The sequence below is a fragment of the Catharus ustulatus genome, chromosome 16 (genome assembly GCF_009819885.2).
Source record: "Catharus ustulatus isolate bCatUst1 chromosome 16, bCatUst1.pri.v2, whole genome shotgun sequence".
Taxonomy (NCBI): domain Eukaryota; kingdom Metazoa; phylum Chordata; class Aves; order Passeriformes; family Turdidae; genus Catharus; species Catharus ustulatus.
Genome location: NC_046236.1, coordinates 15,291,623 through 15,315,177, shown reverse-complemented (window position 1 = coordinate 15,315,177; position 23,555 = coordinate 15,291,623). Strand labels below are relative to the sequence as shown.

At 54.8% G+C, this 23,555-nt stretch overlaps 1 protein-coding gene across 1 annotated transcript; it reads right to left on the bottom strand.

Annotated features, from left to right (window-relative positions):
• Positions 1-721: 721 nt before the first annotated feature.
• Positions 722-20,705, bottom strand: SYNGR3 (synaptogyrin 3). The gene is made up of 4 exons (XM_033074152.2): positions 20,567-20,705; positions 9,999-10,239; positions 5,107-5,249; positions 722-2,673 (listed from the first exon to the last, which is right to left on the bottom strand). The coding sequence occupies exons 1-4, from the start codon at positions 20,663-20,665 to the stop codon at positions 2,464-2,466; spliced, it is 693 nt and encodes a 230-aa protein (XP_032930043.1). The 5' UTR covers positions 20,666-20,705; the 3' UTR covers positions 722-2,463.
• Positions 20,706-23,555: the final 2,850 nt, after the last annotated feature.

The following is a 23,555-nucleotide window of genomic DNA, read 5'->3' as shown; positions in this document are numbered from 1 at the left end:
TGTGTTTGGTGACACCTGCACACCCTGCTCTGTGTTTGGTGACACCTGCACACCCTGCTCTGTGTGTGTGTGTTTGGTGACACCTGCACACCCTGCTCTGTGCTGCCACCACCGCTGGTGACACCGGCAGCTCTGGGGACACCGGGGGGGTTCCCAAAGGATTTGGGGCAGGATTCAGGCACGGTGTCACCCTCCCTGTGAGCAGGGTGAACTCAGCAGCACCAGGGTGAGCTCAGCAGCACCAGGGTGAGCTCAGCAGCACCAGGGCTCCGTGAGGCTGCACCACAAACCCCAAACGGGGCTGGCTGGGCTGGGTGGGGGCTGTCACCACAGCCAGGCAGTTTGGGGCTGTCCTTGTGCCACATCAGACACAAACCCAGCGCTATTCCCTGGACAAATGCTGAGCTGTGGGCTCCTGCCTGTCCCGGTGCCACCCCAGCAGGGCTGTCACTGTCACCCCTCCCTGCCTGGGGCTGGCACTTTGGGTGCAGAGCATCCCCTCCCTGCAGGTGCCTGCTGAGTGATGAGGGACTCGTTATTATTCCCAGGGAGCATCTCCTGTGCTGCCAGGAATCCCCTGAGACACCCAGCCCTTCCTCCTCCTCCTCCTCCTCCTCCTCCCCCCTGCAAGGAAAAGGTGACACCGATTTTGGTGTCACCAGAGGTCCCAGCGCAGTGGGATGTGCGTGTGGGGACAAAGAAAGGCAATGCAGGCCTGGGGGGACATTCAGAGCGTGGAATATTCAGCGTGGGGGGCACACGGGGCAGGGATGTCCCGCAGGCAGACACAGCTTTAGCTCTTACACGGAAACTCTGCAACAGTTATAGTATAGTTAGAAAAAAATAACACTGTACCCAACGAACATTATCTCACGTACAATCAATTTAAACATTTAAATTGATTATAATTTTGCTAAAATATTAACACAAGTACTGTTTGTGCTGCTAAAGTTTCAGTGTTCCCTCTAAGGAAAATATTGCTACAGTTCTACCGTACCCTGTATTCAAATCCTCGGGGTTTGTTTTTTTTCTTTCCCAGCAAAACCGACTCCACAAAACCACAAAGATCCCGGGATTCGCTGATTCTGGGGTGTCCTGTGAGGAGCTGGGCACAGCCAGGAGCTGGAGCCAAGGCAGGGATGCACTTCACCACTGGCAGTGACCTCTCGGGATGATTGGCTGCTTAATTAGTGCATTTATCTGCTGCCCGGTAATTGGTGCGCTGATGGGCAGCAGGAACGAGCTGTGGTGAGGGCACCAGGAGCTGTGACAGGAGGGGACAGCGGTGGCTTTTGCTCCTCAGCAGGTCCGAAGGCAGTGGTGGCTTTGCCAGCACGAACAGGGCAGGGCAGGACCAGGAATCTCCAGGGCTGGGAATTCAAATTTGGGGGAATTCAAGCCTGGGTCAGCTGCCACACGGGCCAGGACCTGCTGGATTTTACACATTCTGCTCTTTTTTTTTTAATTTGCAGCTGAACCCCCAAGCTGAGCCTTTTCCCTGGATGCTTTCACTGATTCTCTCCCCACATCATTTCCCAACCCAGGGCTGTGAGCCCACACAGGATGGGCTCTAATGGCCTGTGAAGCCTTTCCAGCTCCCTGCCTGCACCCCTCATTCCTGGAGGCTGCAGGGTGACACACGTGTCCCCACCCCGGGGTCCTGCTGCAGCTGGCAGATGGTGGCTGCTCCCAGAACAAAAACTCAAATCCAATATTGCTCCTTCATGGCCTTGATGTCGAGTCTGAGCCCCTCACCTTGCTCCTGAGGCATGGATGCCAACCAAAAATTCCTTTTTACAAATTTACAAACTTCCCAATGCCCCATGAAGGAACAGAGCCACATTCCCACATTCCCAGTTATCAACCAGCTCCTGCTGCTTTCCATCTCAAACAACAACTTTAAAAACCCTCAACCAGAACCTGCTGAAGTGGAGAAGCAATCTGGGTACTGATCCCAACCCCGGCCTGCTGTGCCTCTAAACCCAGTTTGAAACACCTGTGTGGATGTTTGTTTTGTACAGCAAATATATACAAATAAAAATAACACAGCCACCGCTGATTTCCCTGCGAATTTGGCACTTCCCGTGGAACCCGGGCTGGAAACTCCCCAGTGGGAGCAGCCAGGGCCACCCACCCACCCTCGATGGATTCTGTGTTAGCTCTGGAAGAACGAGATCATTGATAATTCCTCAGCTGCTGCCTTCTAAGAGGAAAAAAAGACGTGCTGGGCTTTCCCAGCAGAGCTCAGAGAGGGAATTCCCTCTTTCCCCACGAGCAGGCGATGCGGCACCAACCCTCCTTCCTTCCTCCTGGCTTAGAGGGAACACTGCTTTTAGAAACCCTGGGACAGGTAAGACAAGAACCAATACCACTGTACAGAATTCACTGCACAACGAGCTAATAAAGGGACCCGGCACTGACTGCGGACAGCGGGGACGGGGCGGGGGTGGCACCGCCGCATCCTCAGTAGGCTGGCACTTGGTAACCTTTGGGGTTGGGCTCGAGGCTCTCGCTGAACGGGGGGCTCTGGTAGGTCTCCGTGCTCTCCACGCCGCTGCCGCCCGGGTAGCCGGGGTAGGAGGCGCTGGGCTCGGTGCCGAACTGCTCGGTGGTGAACAGGGACATGTCCGTGCCCAGGCGGTACCGCTGCAGCGCCCGCAGGGCCAGCACCACCTGCGGGAGGTGAGGGATGTCACACGGGGAGGGGATGGCACCACACCGCACCCCCGTGTCCCTTGGGGCCAGCCCGGAACCTCCCAGGGCTGACAAACACATCAGGATCCTGTGAAACCCCAGGATCGCCCGATCGCCCAGGACCTCGCATCTCCCAGGAACCCCAAACATCCTCTGAACATCCCCAAAACACCCTCTGAGCATCCCCCAAACTCCTCTGAACATCCCCCAAACCCCCAGAACCCCAAACATCCTCTGAGCATCCCCAAAACACCCTCTGGGCATCCCCAAAACACCCTCTGGGCATCTCCCAAACTCCTCTGAGCATCCCCAAACACCCTCTGAGCATCCCCCAAACCCCCAGAACCCCAAACATCCTCTGAACATCCCCCAAAACACCCTCTGAGCATCCCCAAACATCCTCTGAGCATCCTCTAAACCTTCAGGAACCCCAAACACCCTCTGAGCATCCCCCAAACCCCCAGAACCCCAAACATCCTCTGAGCATCCCCCAAAGCCCCAGAACCCCAAACATCCTCTGAGCATCCCCCAAACATCCTCTGAGCATCCCCCAAACTCCTCTGAGCATCCCCCAGGACCTCACATCCCCCAGGAACCCCAAATATCCTCTGAGGATCCCCAAAACATCCTCTGAGAATCCCCCAAACCCCCAGAACCCCAAACATCCTCTGAGCATCCCCAAATACCCTCTGAGCATCCCCAAACACCCTCTGAGCATCCCCCAAACTCCTCTGAGCATCCCCCAAACCCCCAGGAACCCCAAACATCCTCTGAGCATCCCCAAATACCCTCTGAGCATCCCCAAACACCCTCTGAGCATCCCCCAAACCCCCAGGAACCCCAAACACCCTCTGAGCATCCCCAAACTCCTCTAAGCATCCCCCAAACACCCTCTGAGCATCCTCTAAACCTTCAGGAACCCCAAACACCCTCTGAGCATCCCCTCAAACTCCTCTGAGCATCCCCCAAACTCCCAGGACCCCCAAACACCCTCTGAGCATCCCCCAAACATCCTCTGAGCATCCCCCAAACCCCCAGGAACCCCAAAACATCCTCTGAGCATCCCCCAAACCCCCAGAATCTCACATCCCCCAGGACCCCAAACATCCTCTGAGCATCCCCCAAACCCCCAGGACCTCCAAACCCCCAGGACCCTACACCCCCCAGGATCCTGTGTCTCACCAGCATCACACATTACTCCAGAACCCCCCAGGATCCCCCAAATCCCCATGACCTTGCATCCCCCAGGACCCCAAACATCCTCAGAGAATCCCCCAAACACCCCAGGACCCCAAACCCCCGAGCCCACGGGCAGCACCCAGCACACTCCACCCCCTCCACTGTACCCAATCCACCCCCAAACCCTCCAGAAATCATTGCTGACCCCCAGAGCTCTGCCCGTGCAGCTCTGGCACTGCTGGCCCAAATAAACACATCAGTGTGGGGAGGGGAAGCTGCCGAGTGCCAGCCCAGGAAAATAGGTCAGTTCTGCCGAGACTCCTTCACCCTTCCCAGGTTGTTGGAATTGAGGTTGCAAAGGGTGGGAAATGTGGGCGGCAGAGTTCTCATTCCAGGAGGCTTCATTAACAACTCAATTAGTTTGTAAATGAGGCTGAGGAGGCTGAGAAATGCCTGTAGAGGCCAGGAACGGCTTCCCGAGCATCCCGGCCATCCTTTGGGATGTGACAGGGACTGGGGTGTCCCCAGGGATGGGAACACCCCCCTGCCCTTCCCTGTGCCGATGGGGAAGGGCTGGGATTAAAGGAGATTTATTGGGATAATCACGAAGCAGGGAGCAGTTAAACTGGGGGAGATCTCGCTGCTGGGAACCTCGGCCTGGCTTTTGCCCCAGTTCTTTGGAGGGAATGTGGAATTAGGGCACATCCCAGGGCTCTGTGCCTAGGGGGAGCTGGAGGAGGGATGGAGGTGACACGGGGCCATCCCTGCCTCTCCACACACAGCAGAGAGCCCTGGGTGGCTCAGAACCCTCCCAAATTCATGTGGGATTCAGGGTTCCACCTGGCTGGAGTCTCTCTGCCCGGGTGGAGCCGAAATTGGGAACAAAGGGGGATTCTGGAAGCCCATTCTTCAGCAAAGGGCCCCAAAAATCCCAGAGCCATCCCATGAACCTGCTCAGTGCACAGATCTGCTCCTCCCTGCCTCCAACCAGGACCTGAAATCAGAGCAGCTCGTGGCTGGCAGCACATTTTCAATAGGAACAAACCCTCCCAGCCTGGGGAGAAAGGGAAGCCTGGAATTCCCCAGCGAGAGGGGAGCGAGCTGCAGCTTCCCTGCTCAGGAACCACCAGTTCCACCAGTACAGCCCAGCAGGATTCACTTCTCCAAACCCCAGGCTGGCCCTGCAGCTGTGCCCTGAGCCTGGGCAGGGGGGGTTCCTGCCCTGCCCCTCACCCAGATGATGATGGAGAAGAAGGAGAAGGTGATCGCCGCCCGCGCCGCGTCCGCGCCCTGCGAGAAGCCCCTGGTCAGCGTCGTCCTCTGCCACTGGTTTGCCAGGAAACAAAAGGCTACAAACCACAGGAAGGCCAGGAAACCTGCAGGGGAACACAGCTGCTCAGGGCTGGCCCTGCCCAGCATCTCTGCTGCAGCACAGGTTTTCCAGAGGAACGGGAATTTCGGGCGCCGCAGCCCCAAAGGTTTTTTTAAAAATGAAACAGAGATGGAAGGAATTTGTGGGGTCATCTCAGTGTGAAGGTCAGCTCAGCTGCACCTCAGCCTGATCTCAGTCACCCCCAGGGCAGCACATCCTCCCTGGGATGTTGGAGAGGGAGGATCCAATTCCACAAGGGCACTGAATAACGGGACAAGGGGAAATGTCCTTGACTGAGGAGTGCGGATTTACATTGGATATGGAGAAGAAATTCCTCCCTGTGAGTGTGGGGAGGCTCAGAGCAGCTGTGGCTGCCCCTGGGAGAGTCCAAGGCCAGGCTGGATGGGGTTTGGAGCAGCCTGGGAAGGTGGAATGAGATGGGTTTTAAACCCAAACCATTCTGTAAATCCGTGATTCCCTGACACGTGAGAGCTCTGCAGAGAATCCCCCCGGGCTGTGGCACTGAGCAGAAACACTCTGGTGATTATTTGATTATTCCTGCCTGGAAGCAAAGCTGGCTGAGCAAGATAGAGCTGCCCTAATTCCATCCCCAGCCACCAGCAGTGCCCAGAGCCAGGGAAGAGTCAAGGAAAAGCCAGGAGCACACGGGGCAGCAGCAGGAGATGATTTCCAGAGGAGCTGCACAGCCTGGACCCTGCCATGGTGCTGCTTGGGGGGTCTCCAGCACTCCCCATGTCTCACATCCTGTGGATGTTGGGAATGCTGAGCTCCCAAGGATCATCAGCACATCAGGATGAGCAGCCAGGCTCAGCAACCAGGCTCAGAACAACCTTCCCTCACTGCCATTTATTCCCATTTGTCTTGCCAGTTATCCCTAAATGCAACATAAAATTGTGTCCACATCCACACCAAGTGTTGGAGGCACAGGGCTCAAGAATTTAGAATTTAAATCAGAATTTAGAATTGAATTCAGGAGTGCTGGAGGTACAGGGCTCAAGAATTTAGAATTTAAATCAGAATTTAGAATTGAATTCAGGAGTGCTGGAGGTACAGGGCTCAAGAATTTAGAATTTAAATCAGAATTTAGAATTGAATTCAGGAGTGCTGGAGGTACAGGGCTCAAGGATTTAGAATTTAAATCAGAATTTAGAATTGAATTCAGGAGTGCTGGAGGTACAGGGCTCAAGAATTTAGAATTTAAATCAGAATTTAGAATTAAATTCAGGAGTGCTGGAGGTACAGGGCTCAAGAATTTAGAATTTAAATCAGAATTTAGAATTAAATTCAGGAGTGCTGGAGGTACAGAGCTCAAGAATTTGGAATTTAAATCAGAATTTAGAATCTAATTCAGGAGTGCTGGAGGTACAGGGCTCAAGAATTTAGAATTTAAATCAGAATTTAGAATTGAATTCAGGAGTGCTGGAGGTACAGGGCTCAAGAATTCAGAATTTAAATCAGAATTTAGAATTGAATTCAGGAGTGCTGGAGGTACAGGGCTCAAGAATTTAGAATTTAAATCAGAATTTAGAATTGAATTCAGGAGTGCTGGAGGCACAGGGCTCAAGAATTCAGAATTTAAATCAGAATTTAGAATTGAATTCAGGAGTGCTGGAGGTACAGGGCTCAAGAATTTAGAATTTAAATCAGAATTGAATTCAGGAGTGCTGGAGGTACCAGGGCTCAAGAATTTAGAATTTAAATCAGGATTAAATTCAGGATTTGCTCCTGATTGCTGTTTAGGACACATTCCTGTTCTCCCCCTGCCTGGCTGGGCCTGGGAATTCCCAACAAGGATCCTCAGCAAGGATCAGCCAGGTTTCCTTTTCCAAATCCCAGCCAGTCCTGTCACCCAGCCCACCCAAACCTCTGCACAAGCATTTTCACTTCCCTTTAGGACAGTGACTTGTCACCAGCACTAAAAGAGACTCTGAGGTTTGCTCCAAAGGTCACCCTTGAATCCAGGGATATTTTCTGTTCCCCTGCTCTCACAGGGGCTTTACCAGCAGCTGTTCCCTGAATCTGCACCTCAGGCACTGCTCAGAACCACACTGGGGCAGTCTGGGAGTTAAAAACACGGGAGGGAAAAAGGAGCAGCTCCCAAAGGTCAATCCACACCGTGGGGGCAGCACAGGGACAGGGCTGGGGACACGGGGCTGGCACAAGGGACACAGGGACAGGGCTGGGGACACGGGCTGGGACAAAGGACACAGGGCTGGGGACACGGGGCTGGCACAAGGGACACAGGGACAGGGCTGGGGACATGGGGCTGGGACAAGGGACACAGGGACAGGGCTGGGGACACGGGGCTGGCACAAGGGACACAGGGACAGGGCTGGGGACATGGGGCTGGGACAAGGGACACGGGGCTGGGGACACGGGGCTGGCACAAGGGACACAGGGCTGGGGACACAGGGCTGGCACAAGGGACACAGAGATGGCACAAGGGACACAGGGCTGGGACAAGGGACATGGGGCTGGGGACACAGAGCTGGCACAAGGGACACAGGGCTGGCACAAGGGACACAGGGACAAGGTTGGGGACACAGAGCTGGCACAAGGGACACAGGGCTGGGACAAGGGACTCAGGGCTGGCACAAGGGACACAGGGACAGGGCTGGGGACACAGGGCTGGGGACACAGGGCTGGCAAAAGCGACACAGGGACAAGGTTGGGGACACAGAGCTGGCACAAGGGACACAGGGCTGGCACTGGTTAGGCTCAGGGACAAGGTTGGGGACACAGAGCTGACACAAGGGACACAGGGCTGGGGACACAGAGCTGGCACAAGGGACACGGGGCTGGCACAAGGGACACAGGGCTGGGGACACAGAGCTGGCACAAGGGACACGGGGCTGGCACAAGGGACACAGGACTGGGGACACAGGGCTGACACAAGGGACACAGAGCTGGCACTGCTTTGTGCAGGTGAAAGTTGTTCCTGTGTGTAACACTGAACTCATCCTCCCTGGCAGGACACTGCCACTGATCCCCCGCTGCCACCGTGTCCCCAGTGTCACCCCAGGCCTGGTGGCACCCCCGGGATGTCAGGAGTTAAGGTGACATCATGCAGAGCCCGCAGGCAGCGCTGGGTACTGCAGCTCCAAACCTCTCTGCAGCCGCAGCTCCGACCGTGCCCAGCCTGGAACCATCGGCACCTCCAGCAGGAGCTGCCACCTCCCCTGCTGCCACCGCCCCTGCTGCCACTGCCCCTGCTGCCACCGCCCCTGCTGCCACCGCCCCTGCTGCCACCGCCCCTGCTGCCACCAAGGCCACCCCAGCAGCTTTGGGGGATGCTCAGAGAGGGTCCCTGCAGTGCCTGCCAGGGCTGGAGATGGGGTCAGGCAGGGCCAGCAGCTCCTCCAGGTGTGCTGGGATGGTCACAGGGGTTTCAAAGTGTTTGAGAAGCTGAGCTGGCAGTGATGGGTGAGGGACAGTGCCAGCTCCACTGTGCCAGCCCCACTGTGCCAGCCCCACTGCCTCCAGCACCAGGACAAGGAGAGCACCAGTGGGGATGATACAATCCCCCAAAACATCTGCCCCTGGAATTTAGTTTAATAGATAAGGTCTCCTGGATGCCAAGGCTGAGCTGAATTCCTTAAGAATTTGGTCACTTTGGGAGACAATTGGCTAGAAATTGGTTTGTGTGATTGGTCAGCTCACCTTTAGAACTTTTGACTTAGATTGGGTGCTGTTCTTTGTATGGTTTTTTTTGCTGTAATTTCAATCCCCCTTGAACCTATAAATGTGAGTCTGCCCTTTGTCCCTGAGGATCCTGCTTGACCACCCTTCACATGAAATAAAGATTCTTCTGGAGCACACCTTGTATGAACCCCAAATCTTTCTCTGCTGGGTGATGTGAGCTGCTGAGAGGTTCTGATCCATATCAGACAGAGCAGAGCAGAGCAGAACAAAGCAGAGCAGAGCAGAGCAGAACGGGACAGAACTGAGCAGAATAGAACAGAATAGAACAGAACAGAGAAAAGAGAAGAGAAGAGAAGAGAAGAGAAGAGAAGAGAAGAGAAGAGAAGAGAAGAGAAGAGAAGAGAAGAGAAGAGAAGAGAAGAGAAGAGAAGAGAAGAGAAGAGAAGAGAAGAGAAGAGAAGAGAAGAGAAGAGAAGAGAAGAGAAGAGAAGAGAAGAGAAGAGAAGAGAAGAGAAGAGAAGAGAAGAGAAGAGAAGAACAGGACAGAGCAGAATGAGCAGAGCAGAATAGAACAGGACAGAGCAGAGCAGAACAGAATGAGCAGAACAGAGCAGAACAGAGCAGAACAGGGCAGAACAGACCAGAACAGAACAGAATAGAACAGAATAGACCACAACAGAACAGGACAGGACAGAACAGGACAGGACAGGACAGGACAGGACAGGACAGGACAGACCAGAACAGAGCAGAATAGAACAGGACAGAGCAGAACAGAGCAGGACAGAACAGAACAGAACAGGACAGAACAGAACAGAACTGAGCACAGCAGAATAGAACAGGACAGAACAGGACAGAACAGACCAGAATGAGCAGAGTAGAATAGAACAGAACAGAGCAGAATGAGCAGAGTAGAGCAGAACAGAATAGAATAGAACAGAACAGACCAGACCAGAACAGACCAGAATGAGCAGAGCAGAGCAGAATAGAACAGGATAGAACAGAACAGAGCAGGACAGGACAGAGCAGATCAGAACAGACCAGGACAGAACAGGACAGAACAGAGCAGAATGAGCAGAGCAGAGCAGGGTACCTGAGAAGCCCAGGTCCAGCAGGACAGCCCGTTTGCGGTCCTTGACGCTGCTGATCTGCTGGAAGTGCAGATCCAGCACGAAGAAGAAGATGCAGCCGAAGAAGGCGATGACGCCCACGGCGATGCCGTAGCTGCAGGCACTCTCATTCTCGTTGAAGATGCAGAGCAGCTCGGGGTGCTGGCTGTCCTTGTTCACGTAGCACTCGTTCACGATGGAGCCGAACACCACGATGGAGAAGATCTGCAGGAGGGAGGGAGGGAGGGAGGGCAGAGCACACCTTGCTGCTGCTTGTTTGCCACCAGCAGCGTCACTGGATCCAATCCCAGCCTGGCTCCATGGCAACGTGGCATCTGGGAGCCACATCCCTGGTTGGTGGCTCCAAGCAGCACCTGGGTGTTCCTGCTCTGGGAGGTGGAACCTCCTCCTGCCTTCCAGAGCCTCGCTGGGCACAGCTTGAGAACCTTCAGTTTAAGAATCTTCAGTCCTTAGAAGGTTCTTAGTTTAAGAACCTTCAGTTTAAGAACCTCTAGTTTAAGAACCTTTAGTTTAACAACCTTTAGTTCTTCTCCAGACAGTGAAAAAAACAACCAGATGGGGCAGGGCTCTGCAGAATCTCTGTGTTGGAGCTGCTCTCTGCTTGTCAGGCTGTGCCCCAAAAATCCCTCTGGTGTGGGGCAGGGAGGAAGGGAAAGGGATAACAGAGCTGAGCCCATGAAGGGCTGGGTTGGTGGTGGAGGGGACAGGGGACAGCGTGGGGAGGTGGCATAGGCTGCCCTGGGAGCAACAGGGTGATTTTTCACCTGGCTTAGCTGGGGTTGAAAGATGCAGCTCCTGAATCCGTGATGCAGTGACTTGGTTTGGGCCCAGGAGGGACAGAGGGACAGAGGAACAAAGGGAAAAATGGATAGAGGGACAGAGGACAGGGGGCAGGGGCTGCCCAGGTGGCCACACTGGCACTGGAGGTGTCACATCCCCGCAGGATGGCAGCAGTGCCCCAGGACACACTGCCCTGCAGAAATTCCCTCATCCTCTGGCACTCTGGGGAGGCTGCAGGAGCAGCACAGTCCAGTCTGGATCCCGCTCTGGCAGAGCCTGGGAGCAGGGTTGGAGCAGGGAGGGGAGTGCAGGCACCTCTCCTCCCACTGGGAACCTCTGATCCATCCCTGCCAGCACCAGCGTCCTGCTGACATCCCTGCAGGGCACAGCTGGGGCCAGGCAGGCAGCAGCACAGATCAGAGACTCCTGCAGCTCTCCTGGGGATGAGAACACAGGAGCAGGGCACCACTGGCTCCTGCTGCACCTGCAGGGACAGGGACAGGTGACAGGGAGGGAGCAGCCTGGATGAAACCCAGCTGGTGGCTCTCACAGTGACCTGTGAGCTGTATGAGCTGTGGGAGCTGTGGGAGCTGTGCTGTGTGACCTGTGCTGTGTCACCTGTATGAGCTGTGTCCCAGAGCAGGGGAAATGCAGCAGCACCACCCCAAGGCCCAGCACTGGGCAGAGCTCCTGCTCTTCCTCCTCTGGAGTTAAGCCAGGCCTGGGGTCCTGTCCCACATCCGTGCCTGGCTCAGGTCAGCCCTGAGCACCAGCTGTGAGCTCAGGGGTCACCCAAGTCACCCTGTGGCACCTGCACCCTGCTGCTGCTGCTGCTGTGCTTAGGGAGCTTGGGATGGCACAGCATCGTCACCTTCATCATCATCACCATCGTCATCATCATCATCATCATCATTATCGTCATCTTCATCATCATCATCATCATCACCTTCAGCATCGTCACCTTCATCATCATCATTGTCACCATCATCATCATCATCATCATCATTGTCACCTTCATCATCACCTTCATCATCATCATTGTCACTATCATCATCACCTTCACCACCATTGTCACCTTCATCCTTGTCACCTTCATCATCATCTTCATCATCATTATCGCCCTCATAATCATCATTGTCACATCACCATCATCATCGTCACCTTCATCATTACCTTCATCATCACCATCATCATCACCTTCATCACCACCATCGTCATCATCACCTTCATCATCATTATCATCTTCATCATCATTGTCACATCACCTTCATCATCGTCTTCATCATCATCATCGTCACCATCATCATCATCGTCATCTTCATAATCATAATTGTCATCGTCATCATCATCATCACCACCTTCATCATCATCATTGTCACCATCATCATTATCATCACCTTCATCACCATTGTCACCTTCATCATTGTCACCTTCATCATCACCACCATCATCATTATCACCTTCATAATCATCATTGTCACATCACCATCATCATCGTCACCTTCATCATCACCTTCATCATCATTGTCGCCTCCATCATCATCTTCATCATCACCTTCATCATCATCATTGTCACCATCACCACCATCTTCTTCATTATCATCATTATCATCATCATCATCACCATCACCATCATCATCATTATCACCTTCATCATAATCATTGTCACTATCATCATCATCTTCATCGTCATCACCATCCTCATCATCACCATCATCATCATATCATCACCATCATCATCATATTATCACCACCATTCCCATCATCATCCTCATCACCATTATCATCATCATCATCATCATCATCATTGTCACCATCACCATCATCATCTTCATCATCACTTTCATTATCATCATTTTCATCTTCATCATCATCATCATCACTATCATCACCATCACCTTCATCACCTTCATCATCATCATCCCCACCACCATCATCCCCATCCCCACCCTCCTCATCCTCACCCCGCTCACCCCAGCCGGGGCCGTGTGTGAGGCACAGCCAACAACAGCCAGCACTGCTGGTGCTCCCGGGCTTTGGCAGCAGCTGGAACACCAGCAGTTGTAAAAATCTGCTCATAAATAATGCAAAATTGTTATTTACCATCAGAAATAGCAGCAGCGTTTATAAACCAGGCCCTGGGAAGAAGCAATGTGATTCTGGAAAACATGAATAATTGAGGAGCTCTCATTGCACACCATCACTCCTCAGGCAGGCCGGCAGAGTTGGGCTCAGCTCCTCTGAGAAGTTGCACTCAGCTCTCCCAGTTTAAAAACCTTCCCCAAGCCTTTGGGACCTGCTGGGAGCTCTGCTGGTGAGGGAGAGCTCCCAAAAACACAATTCAGGATGTGCCAGCACAGGTGTGTGCTGCCTGCTCCACCTTGGCACACCTGGGCTGACAATATTTCTGTTTTTAAAGGATGTTTTAGCACTGAACTTCCAGTTCCAATTTTGGAAAGCAGAGCATCCTCCCCAAGCAGCTCAAACCATGAGAGCCCCAAACATTTCAATGTACAAAACACAGGACACGCAGCTTTTCCTTGGGAGGTCAAAGTGGCAACGAATTCCAAGTGCCCACATTTGATAGAGGAGCTCAGAACATCAGCACTGCCTGGAATTTTCCTGTCAGAACCTGCCTTTCCATGGGTTTTTCTCTCCCTCACCCCAGGATTGTAATGTTATGGTTTTTTTCTTAAAAAAACCCACTGGTGCTGGTGAAACCTTTTAATGAGAATAAATTTGGTGTTGCCTTTCTAAGTTTAGATGGAAAAGTGCTTTTATTTTAGGAAAACGTGGGTAGATGAAGTAAGAGTGGGCAGGGAAATAAACCCCTCGTGTTTTTTCGAGTTCACACAGAACAAGTGAATTTTCCCCATCACCTTCACAAACCACAGCAGCTCAAACCCAACCAGCTCATCAGGGACTCGAAAGAGAAAACACAAGGTGAGATTTTCCACTGTGAGGGAGGTTCTGTGGGGCTGAGCAGAACCTCAGAGGATTTGCAAAGGAGCCTTCACAGGACATTTCATTTTCCAGCTGAACAACCCAACGCCACCAGCAACAAATTCTGCTTTTCCTGGAAGAACCAGGACAAGAAAAGTGGATTCTCCCCAGCCAGCCTGGTGGGAAATTGCATTTTCCATCCTTGCATCCTGCCCAAGCTTCCATGGGGATGTCCTGGAGCTCAGGGGAGCCCCCAAATCCAGCACAGCCCTGCCTGTGGCTGTGGGGAAAATGGGAAGGAGGAAATTCCTCCTCTCCCATCCTTCCCATTCAGCACACCCAGGAGCTCAGTCCCACCCTGCAGGGAGCACAGCACAGCCCAGGAGTCCCCAGAGCCACCAAGGGGGAGCTGGGCTGCACACAGCAGGGACAAACTGGGACCTCTCTGGATAAGGAAAGGCAGGAAAAGCAGTTCCCCGAGGTTAAAGTTTGCTTCAGGCAAGAAGAGACATCTCTGCAGGCCAGGCAGCGTTGCTGTGACACAGGACAGGGGACAGGAAAATGGGACAGGACAAGGGGACAGGGCAATGGCACAGGAGAGTGGGACAGGACAATGGGACAGGAAAATGGGAAAGGACAGTGACACAGGACAGTGGCACAGGACAGTGGCACAGGACAGTGGGACAGGACAGTGGGACAGGGCAATGGCACAGGAAAATGGCACAGGACATGGCACAGGACAGTGGGACAGGACATGGCACAGGACATGGCACAGGACAGTGGCACAAGACAATGGCACAGGACAGTGGCACAGGACAGTGGCACAGGACAATGGCACAGGACAGTGGGACAGGAAAATCACACAGAACAGTGGCACAGTACAGTGGCACAGGACAATGGGACAGGACAATGGCACAGGACAATGACACAGGACAATGGCACAGGACAGTGGCACAGGAAAATGGCACAGGACATGGCACAGGACAGTGCACAGGACAATGGCACAGGACAATGTGACAGGACAATGGCACAGGACAGTGGCACAGGACAATGGGACAGGACAGTGGCACAGGAAAATGGCACAGGACATGGCACAGGACAATGGCACAGGACAGTGGCACAGATCTCTGCTCAGCACAGGGTGCCCAGAGCAGCTGTGGCTGTCCCTGGATCCCTGGCAGTGTCCCAGGCCAGGCTGGACAGGGTTTGGAGCAGCCTGGGACAGTGGGAGGTGTCCCTGCCATGGCAGGGGTGGCACTGGATGGGTTTTAAGGCTCCTTCCAACCCAAACCATTTGAGGATTCTGTAATTCTGCTGCACCCTGATGTGCCCAGGATGGAGACACCTTCCAGGTGTGGATAAAGCTGGAGCTGTGCCTGCCCTCTCTCATTTTTGCCATCTGGAGGATGTGGCTGGCCAGGCTGCCTGCCTTTCTTCTGGAATTCTGCTCTGCAGATCCCTGTTCCCCCCTGGACCCCAGCACACACAGATTTATCATTCCTGCTGCTTTCAGCTTTCTGCAGCCCATCCCCTACAATGTGCTCCAGGAGACCTCACAGCCTGAGCAGAGCCAGGCAAGGAAAACAAAAAGCAAATAACCCAGGAGAGCAGGAGCTGAGAGCCGGGTGTGAGCTGTCAGCCATTTTAAGGTGAGATGTTCCCACTGCTGAGGAGCTCTACTTGCATTTGGGACCTATAAAAAAAAACACCACCAGAAGGTGTGGGGTTGTAGGAGACTGCAGAACCCGGCTTGGATTACACAGGCAAGCAACCATTAATGTCAGCACGGAGGAAATGGGATTGCAGCAGGGAAAATAAGGCAGAGCTCATTTCCTCTGACCAGCAGCGCTGGGCACAGCCCACACGTGCAGAGAGCCAAGCTCTGGGTGAGCCCTCACTGCCTCCAAACCCCTCAGCTCCCTGCCCTGCTGGAGAAACCAGAAGGGAAAACAATTGAGGTCAAATTAGCACAAATCCTGCTTAGCTCTGAGTGTTTCCCTAAGCCCTGCTAAGCCCCTGTGCCGTGCACGAGCCTGGCACAGATCCTGGCACAGATCCTGGCACAGATCCTGGCTCAGGGATGGGGGGGACTCTTAGCACAGATCCTCAAGGATCAGGGGGACCCTTGACACAGATCCTGGCTCAGGGATGGGGGGACTCTTAGCACAGATCCTGGCTCAGATCCTGGCACAGATCCTGGCTCAGGGTTGAGGGGACCCTTGGCACAGATCCTCAGGGATCAGGGGGACCCTTGGCACAGATCCTCAGGAATGGGGGGACCCTTGGCACAGATCCTCAGGGGTGAGGGGGACCCTTGGCACAGATCCTGGCACAGATCCTGGCTCAAGGATCAGGGGGACCCTTGGCACAGATCCTGGCTCAGGGATCAGGGGGACCCTTGGCACAGATCCTCAGGGATCAGAGGACCCTTGGCACAGATCCTGGCTCAGGGATGAGGGGGACCCTTGGCACAGAACCTCAGGGATCAGGGGGACCCTTAGCTCAGATCCTGGCTCAGGGATGAGGGGACCCTTGGCACAGATCCTGGCACAGATCCTCAGGGATCAGGGGGACCCTTGGCACAGATCCTGGCTCACAGATCCTGGCTCAGGGATGAGGGGACCCTTGGCACAGATCCTCAGGGATCAGGGGGACCCTTGGCACAGATCCTGGCTCACAGATCCTGGCTCAGGGATGGGGGGACTCTTAGCACAGATCCTGGCACAGATCCTGGCTCAGATCCTGGCTCAGGAATGGGGGGGACTCTTAGCACAGATCCTCAGGGATCAGGGGGACCCTTGGCACAGATCCTCAGGAATGGGGGGACCCTTGGCACAGATCCTCAGGGGTGAGGGGGACCCTTGGCACAGATCCTGGCACAGATCCTGGCTCAAGGATCAGGGGGACCCTTGGCACAGATCCTGGCTCAGGGATGAGGGGGCCCTTGGCACAGATCCTCAGGGATCAGGGGGACCCTTAGCACAGATCCTGGCTCAGATCCTGGCACAGATCCTGGCTCAGGGGTGAGGGGACCCTTGGCCCAGGGTTGATCAGCCCCTGGGCTCTCTCCAGTTTATCTTTACAGCTGGCAGTCACAGGGAAGGTTCCAGAACTGATCTGCACGGTTTATGGGAGGCTGTGAAGAGCAAAGCTCTGCTTTAAGCACAGGACTGCAGAGATGGTCACCAAGGGAAGGCCTGGAGTGGTTTGTGGCACAGAATGAGGTGCTCTGATGCTCTAATAAATTTAGGGCCACATCCACCAGGCTGATCAGCTTGGGAGGATGTCTATTGATGAGCACATGACTGATTGTTCCTGAATTACTTTTTCTGATGTGGTAAGAGATGCTGGCTGAGATACAGCGTCCATTCAAGGCTCCTAATCTCGTCCTGCAATCTGAGCACATGGCACAGCAGCAGTGCTTGAAACCAGAAATGACAGGAGCATGACAATTTAGAACCATTTTAAGCTCTGATGCAGCAAAGCTTCCCTGTAATTCCATTACCAAAATGTTAAGTTTAAGTTCTGCCTTTAATCCACAGTCTGCAGAAAGAGAAAATTAAGACAGAAATCTGATGACCCTTCTGAGAAGTGGTCAGGACTGAAGTCTGGAGCAGCTCAGATCATGTTAATGGCTCTGAGCATTGCTGGGGGCTCCTGCAGGGCCAGAGCAGCCTTGGAGCTCTTCCCTAAGAGCCCTGAGTGCTCAGGAGCCAGAAAACCCCTGAAGAGCCATCCAGAGCTCATTCCCTGCATTTCTCCTGCTGAGCTCCAGACAGGCAGGACTGGGATGGGGTGGGATGGGATAAAATGGGATTTTGGGATGGGATTTTGGGATGGGATAATGGGATAGGATGGGATGAGGGTGCACTGTGACCCAGCACTGCACTTCTGCTGCTGCTCTGCATGAAATCACAGGAATTGCTGAAAAAGTTTTCCTGAATGTTTTCCAAAACTGCTTTTTAAAAGCCAAACCCAAGCCTATGTTAAATGAACAATTGCCCTGCAAAGCTGAGTGGCCACTTGAAAGTCTGGCTGGCACGGGCAGTCACAGAGAAAGGAACTCATGATTCTGCAGCGCCCGTCATGAATATCGACTCTGTTTGGCCGTGCAAAAAATGTCTCAAAAGGAAACCACAAGAGAGATCACATCTTCATCTGACAAACTGCATCAGACACAGAGGGAAGAGATGAATGAGGAACTGTTAAATGGTTCTTTCCAGCTTTTGATTTTACACTTCAAACCAGGAGTGGGGTTTTTTTTCCCCCCCTCCAGATACTCAGAATTATTCCGTCAGAGGGAGGCAGAACCAGGAATCCCCTCTGGCCACCGCTGACATTTGGGGATTTCTGTGTTGGTCACCATTCACCTGCCAGCCCCTCACATGTCTGCCAGCACCAGGTCCCCGAGGCAGCCACTGGAGCCACAAAAGGGAACTGGACCTTGCTGGGAATCCCCAGCAGTGCTGATCAGCCACACCAGCACCAGTGGCTCACCTCAGGCACCTGGGGCTGGCCCCAAATCCCTGTGGGATTGCTCCATCACCCAAACCAGCCTCCTCCTTTTCCCAGGAGAGGCTGACAGCACCCACAGAGCCAGGCTGCTGTCTCCAGCGTGGGACCCAGCTGCTCACCTCAACCAAGATGCGCCTCCGAGGCACAGGAAGGAAAACCACGTGAGGAAAGGCCACCAAAAACCTGACCTCAGCCCAGGGCTTGCTCAGCACCCAGCCAGGGCTGTTCTGTGCTGGCTCATCTCCCCTGGGATGGCCTGGCAAGGTTGTGTTAGCTGTGGGAATCAGGGAGTGGCAGGGTGGGTGTTGGTTTGGGTGTTGGTTTGTCCACACTCGCCCAGAACAGCAGCAAGGAAGGCAGCAGAGACCTCAGCAAAGCCTCCCCCATCCAATCTCTCCATGCTGGCAGGGGTTTGGTCTGGAATCCAGGCACAAGGCACAGCAGAGGGGAGGGAATCCACTCACACCTGACACTGCTCACACTGGAGTGCAGCCACAAAGGCTGAACTGGTTTGAGACACAGAACTGGACTGAGATAACCCAGTGGGGGCTCTGAAGCCCCAGGCTGGAGAGGTGATGAACCCTGACAGATCCACCAGTGAATGTGAGACCTGGGAAAAGGGCTCCAAAGGGAGCTCCCAACCCCAGCCTGCTGAAAAGACAAAAAAACTCCTTTTGCTCAGTGGGCTTTGGAGCCAACTCGAAATGCTGCAAACATTTATGGGACAGCACCATACTCATCCCATGCTTGTCCACACTGGTGGCCCTGCACTTTTCTGGAGTTAAGATGATGCATTTCTGTGGTTGTAAGCACTGGTTTGACCCTGATTCCCTGTGAACACAGAGCCAGGAAAGGAGGGACTTCACCACTGAATAAACCAGTGAATAAACCACTGAATATAGACAGGAATATTTTCTGAGCTGGGATTTTTATTTTGTACCTATGTTCTATATCCTGGTCCTGCTTCCCAGCAGTGTCCAACCCCCTCCTCTGATCAGGATGGGGACCCCTCTGGGTGCCAGGTGACACATTTATTTTAGGAGGGGCTGAACTCACTAACAGTGAGTCAGATTTATTTAACTGTACCCAAACCCTCCACCACTGCCAGCACTTTGCCATTGCCACTCCAGGAGAGCCCAGACCAAGTTTTCTTCTAGGAAACAACTGCATCTCAACCCTGCCACAAATGCCTCGTCCACACCAAGCTGGACACCCCAGATCCACCCCTGGCCCCCTTTTTTCCCCAGCAATGGACTCGTGGGGCTTCTCCAACCAGCTCCCACCCAGCCACACACTGCAGCATGTGGTTTAACTCTGAGCATGTGATTGCAGCTGGAATTGCTCATGTGCTGCACATTGTGCTGCTGGGGGCCTCGGCCAGGGCACCCCAGCCCGGGGAGCCCCACGGACACAGCGGCAGCTCCTCCCCAGCACAGCCCTCCTCTGCTCCTGCCTCACTGAGCTCTGCCAAAGGTGACACAGAGCCAGCCAGGTGTGACACGGGCGAGACACGCCCCGGGCTCACCCACAGCCTCCAGCCCAGCGCTGGAGCCGGGTGAGAGCCGGGCAGACCCTTCCACGGGCGGATTTTGGGAAGGATCTGGCATTCCTGACCTCCCAAGGATCTGCACACCTGCAGATCTCAGCAAAAGCCAGGCCAGGGGGGGCAAATTCGGGGCTGCCCTTAGCCCTGGGCATCGGACCCCCAAAACCTTCCCAGCCCATCCCAGCCCCTGCTGCCCGCTCCAGGCTGGGAATTCACGGCTGGGAAATGTCCAACAAACATCACATCCTCATCCAGCACGGGGGAGCTGGGCACGGCTGGGCTCCCGCATTTCTGGCACACACACGCATGCACGGAGCGTGGAAAGCAGGAAAATGTCCTCTGCCTGCTGCTCCGAACCGCATCCTCCAGCACCGGGCAGCGCAGCATCCCGGCCCTATTCCCGAGGAAACTCCCTGCCAGCTCAGCCGGCATCGCCCGCAGGGCTGGGCAGTGCCCAGGGCACCGGCACCGACACCGGCAGCGACACCGGCACCGGCACCGACACCGGCACCGGCACCGACAGCGCACCGAGCACCGGGAACGATGCGGGCACGATGCACCTGAGCTGCCCATCGCCCCGGCATTGCCCATCTCCCCGTCATTGCCCATCTCCCCGTCATTGCCCATCTCCCTGTCACTGCCCATCATCCCGGGCGCTGTCCCCGCTCCGGGCGCTGTCCCCGCTCCGGGCGCTGTCCCCGCACCTCCCGTGCCCATCCCCGCGCCCCCGTTGCCGTTCCGCCTTACCCAGGTGGTCACCCGGAGGAGGGTCTGGGGCTGTTTCAGGAAATCCACGGGGTCGATGGCCCCCCCCGCCCGGCCCGCTCCGAAGGACGCTCCTTCCATCTTCCCCCGCGCCCGCTCCGCGCCCAGCCGAGCCCAGCCGTGCGCGCCTCGCGCCGGCCGCGCGCCCGCCCCCCCCCGCGCCCCTCCCTCGTGGGCTCGTCCGCAGCGCCGCGTGCGGGGGGCGGGAGGAACCACCCGGCGGGTGCGGGGGGGGATGGGGGCGCGGACAGGTGCGCACTCCCCTCGCAGTGAGAGCGGGGCGCGACCCGGACACCGGGATGGGGCACGGCGCTGTGACAGTGGGACAGCGGCTGTCACCGGGATATGGGCACTGTGATGGGCACTGTCACCGGGATACGGGCACTGTGACAGTGGGACAGCTGCTGTCACCGGAATGTGACATGGGCTCTGTGATGGGCACTGTCACCGGGATGTGAGCATGGGCACTGTGACACTGTGACAGCCACTGCCACCGACCTGTGGGCATGGCCACCACAGCACAGCTGTGGACACTGTGGATAGCCAGTGCCACTGTGCTGTGGCCATGGTCACCACGCCGTGGCCATGGTGACCATGCTGTGGCCATGGTCACCGTGTCATGGCTGGGGACACCACAGAACAGCCAGGACACCTTGCCGTTGCCAATGTCACTGTGCTGTTCCAATAATTACCATCCTACTGTCACCGTGCTGCTTGTGGGGATAGCGTGCCATGGCCAGGGTGAGGTGTCCTTGTAAGGGTCACCATGCCATGCCAGTGCCACCAGTGTCACCAAGGCTGCCTGGGCTATGGCCCTGTGAGCCGTGGCTGTTGGCAGGAGGGCGATGCCATGGCCAGGAGCACAGGGAGGTCACCACAATGGCCCTAAAATAAACACCCCTTCTGTGCCCAGACCCCAGAAAGAGTGGCTGTCACCATCTGGGGACCCTCAGAGGCTCTCAGAGCTGCCACAAGCCAGGGCTCTGTTGGTCACACCCTGGGGCCAGTGGCCCAGAGCAGGGGGCAAGGTTTGGCAGCTGCTCTTTGCTGTTGCACATTCGTGGCTGGTGCAAGACAAGGGAAGTGAAAATGTTGGGGGCTGACCTCTCGCTTTCCTCACACACCCAGAAGCACCCAGAGCTGCCACGGGACGGGAAGAGGCCAAACCCATCCCTGCTCCTTTCCCATGGACAGCAGGAAGGAGGAAAAAGAAGAACCTTAGAGGGAAACCCTCGATTGGTGCGGAGGGAGATCCCCCCGCGGCTCCAGGACCATGTCCTGAGTTGGTTTTCAGGCACCGCGATGCTGATCCCGGTTCCATAGATACCGATGCCATGACAACCCTGACATCATCCCTGCTCCGGACGGGAGCTGCAGGAAAGGCGCAGGGAGGAGGAGCCCGGCTGGCTCTGGGCTCTGGGGCTGGGGGCTCCAGCACAGCTCTGTGCCCTCTGCAGCCCTGCCCATGGCAGGGACCCCAGCACACCTGTGGGACAGGTGTGTTACACCCCTCACACACACGGTGCAGCCCCAGAGTGAAGGGTTCCCGTGTGCTGGATCCTGATTCCATCTCCTTTCGGCCCTCTGCAGCTTTTTCAATCTGTTCTTTCTGGCAGGCTGGAGTTGGGGTTTAACTGTTGAAGCTCATGATGATGCCACGCAGTTTTTCTCAATTACAGGTGAGTCACCATCTCTCCAGGTCTATTTCTGACTCCCAGCAGGAAAAGCAGAATTCAGCCCTTCATTCCTCAGTGTCACCAGCACATTTTTCTAGGCAAAACCGAGATGGCCACGAAGAGAACGGCAGGTTGGTCCCTCCTGCTTTCTGCTGGCAGCATGGCTCGTGGAGCTGGCCAGGAATGGCACCCCAGTGCCAAGAGCATCACTGCCAGCTCATCCCTGAATTGCAGGTCAGGAACAAAGACCAAATTATCTTGAAGGGAATACCCGAGGTGGGGTTTTCAATCAGCTTCAGCAGTTTAGAAGCAGCTGTTTCAGCATCCTCAGAAATCACTTTCATGCTTTGGGAACAAAACATCCCAAACCCATCAGCTCAGAGTCCCAGGTGATGCCAAGGGCTGCCCTGCCCCTCGAGGGTGGCCAGTGCCAGGGAGTTCCAGGGATTCAGCTGCACCTCTGGGGTCTGGGCTGGTTTTCTGATGATGTTGGGGAAGCCACTTCTTTCTCCCACTTTCCAATGTCTTGCCCAACTCATCTGTCCCAGCTGGAACAGGGATATTTTGGATAATGAGAAGCACAAGGGAGCAGGACACTGCCTGAAGCTTTGAGGTGTTACCCTAGAACAAATCATGAACATTTCCAGACAGGTCTGTGGTTTATACCCTTCCAGACACTGAAATTCCTGCTCCTATTTTTGTCCTTTCTTTGGGGTTCATCCCCCCAACTTCTGCTGTGTGCAGCATTTCTACAACCATTGCCCACATCATGGGGTGCCAGTTTTCTTCAGATAAAGCACAGGAGGTATCTCCAGCCCACATACAAACTGTCTCTGTCTCTCTCTTCCTATTGCTGCAAAAATCAGCACATGCACAGAGCCAGCCAATAATGGGGAAGGATATTGCACCTTCCACGTTTCCCCCATCAAATGGAGAACAGCAGTGTTTGGAAATGGTTCTTCCCAGAGCGTTTGTTCAGTTTGAACAAGTTTGGTCTGTGTTTATCTCTCCCACTGGATTTCAGGGACAGGGAATAAGGACAGGGAACAGACAGAGCAGCACGCAGAAGACTGCCCAAGATCTGCCCATATTTTGGCTTTATATGAGTTTAATTAATAATGGAAAACCTGTATTTGCTTCCTGCTTCTGGTCATGTTAACTTTTTACCTTCCTCTCTATCACCAAAAAAAACCCCCAAAACCCTCAAGTTTTCTCAGGGCTAAGTGTGTGGACGTGACAACCTGGAGGAGATAAAATGTGAGGCTTTCTCCTTCTTCAAAACCTGCTCCAGTCAG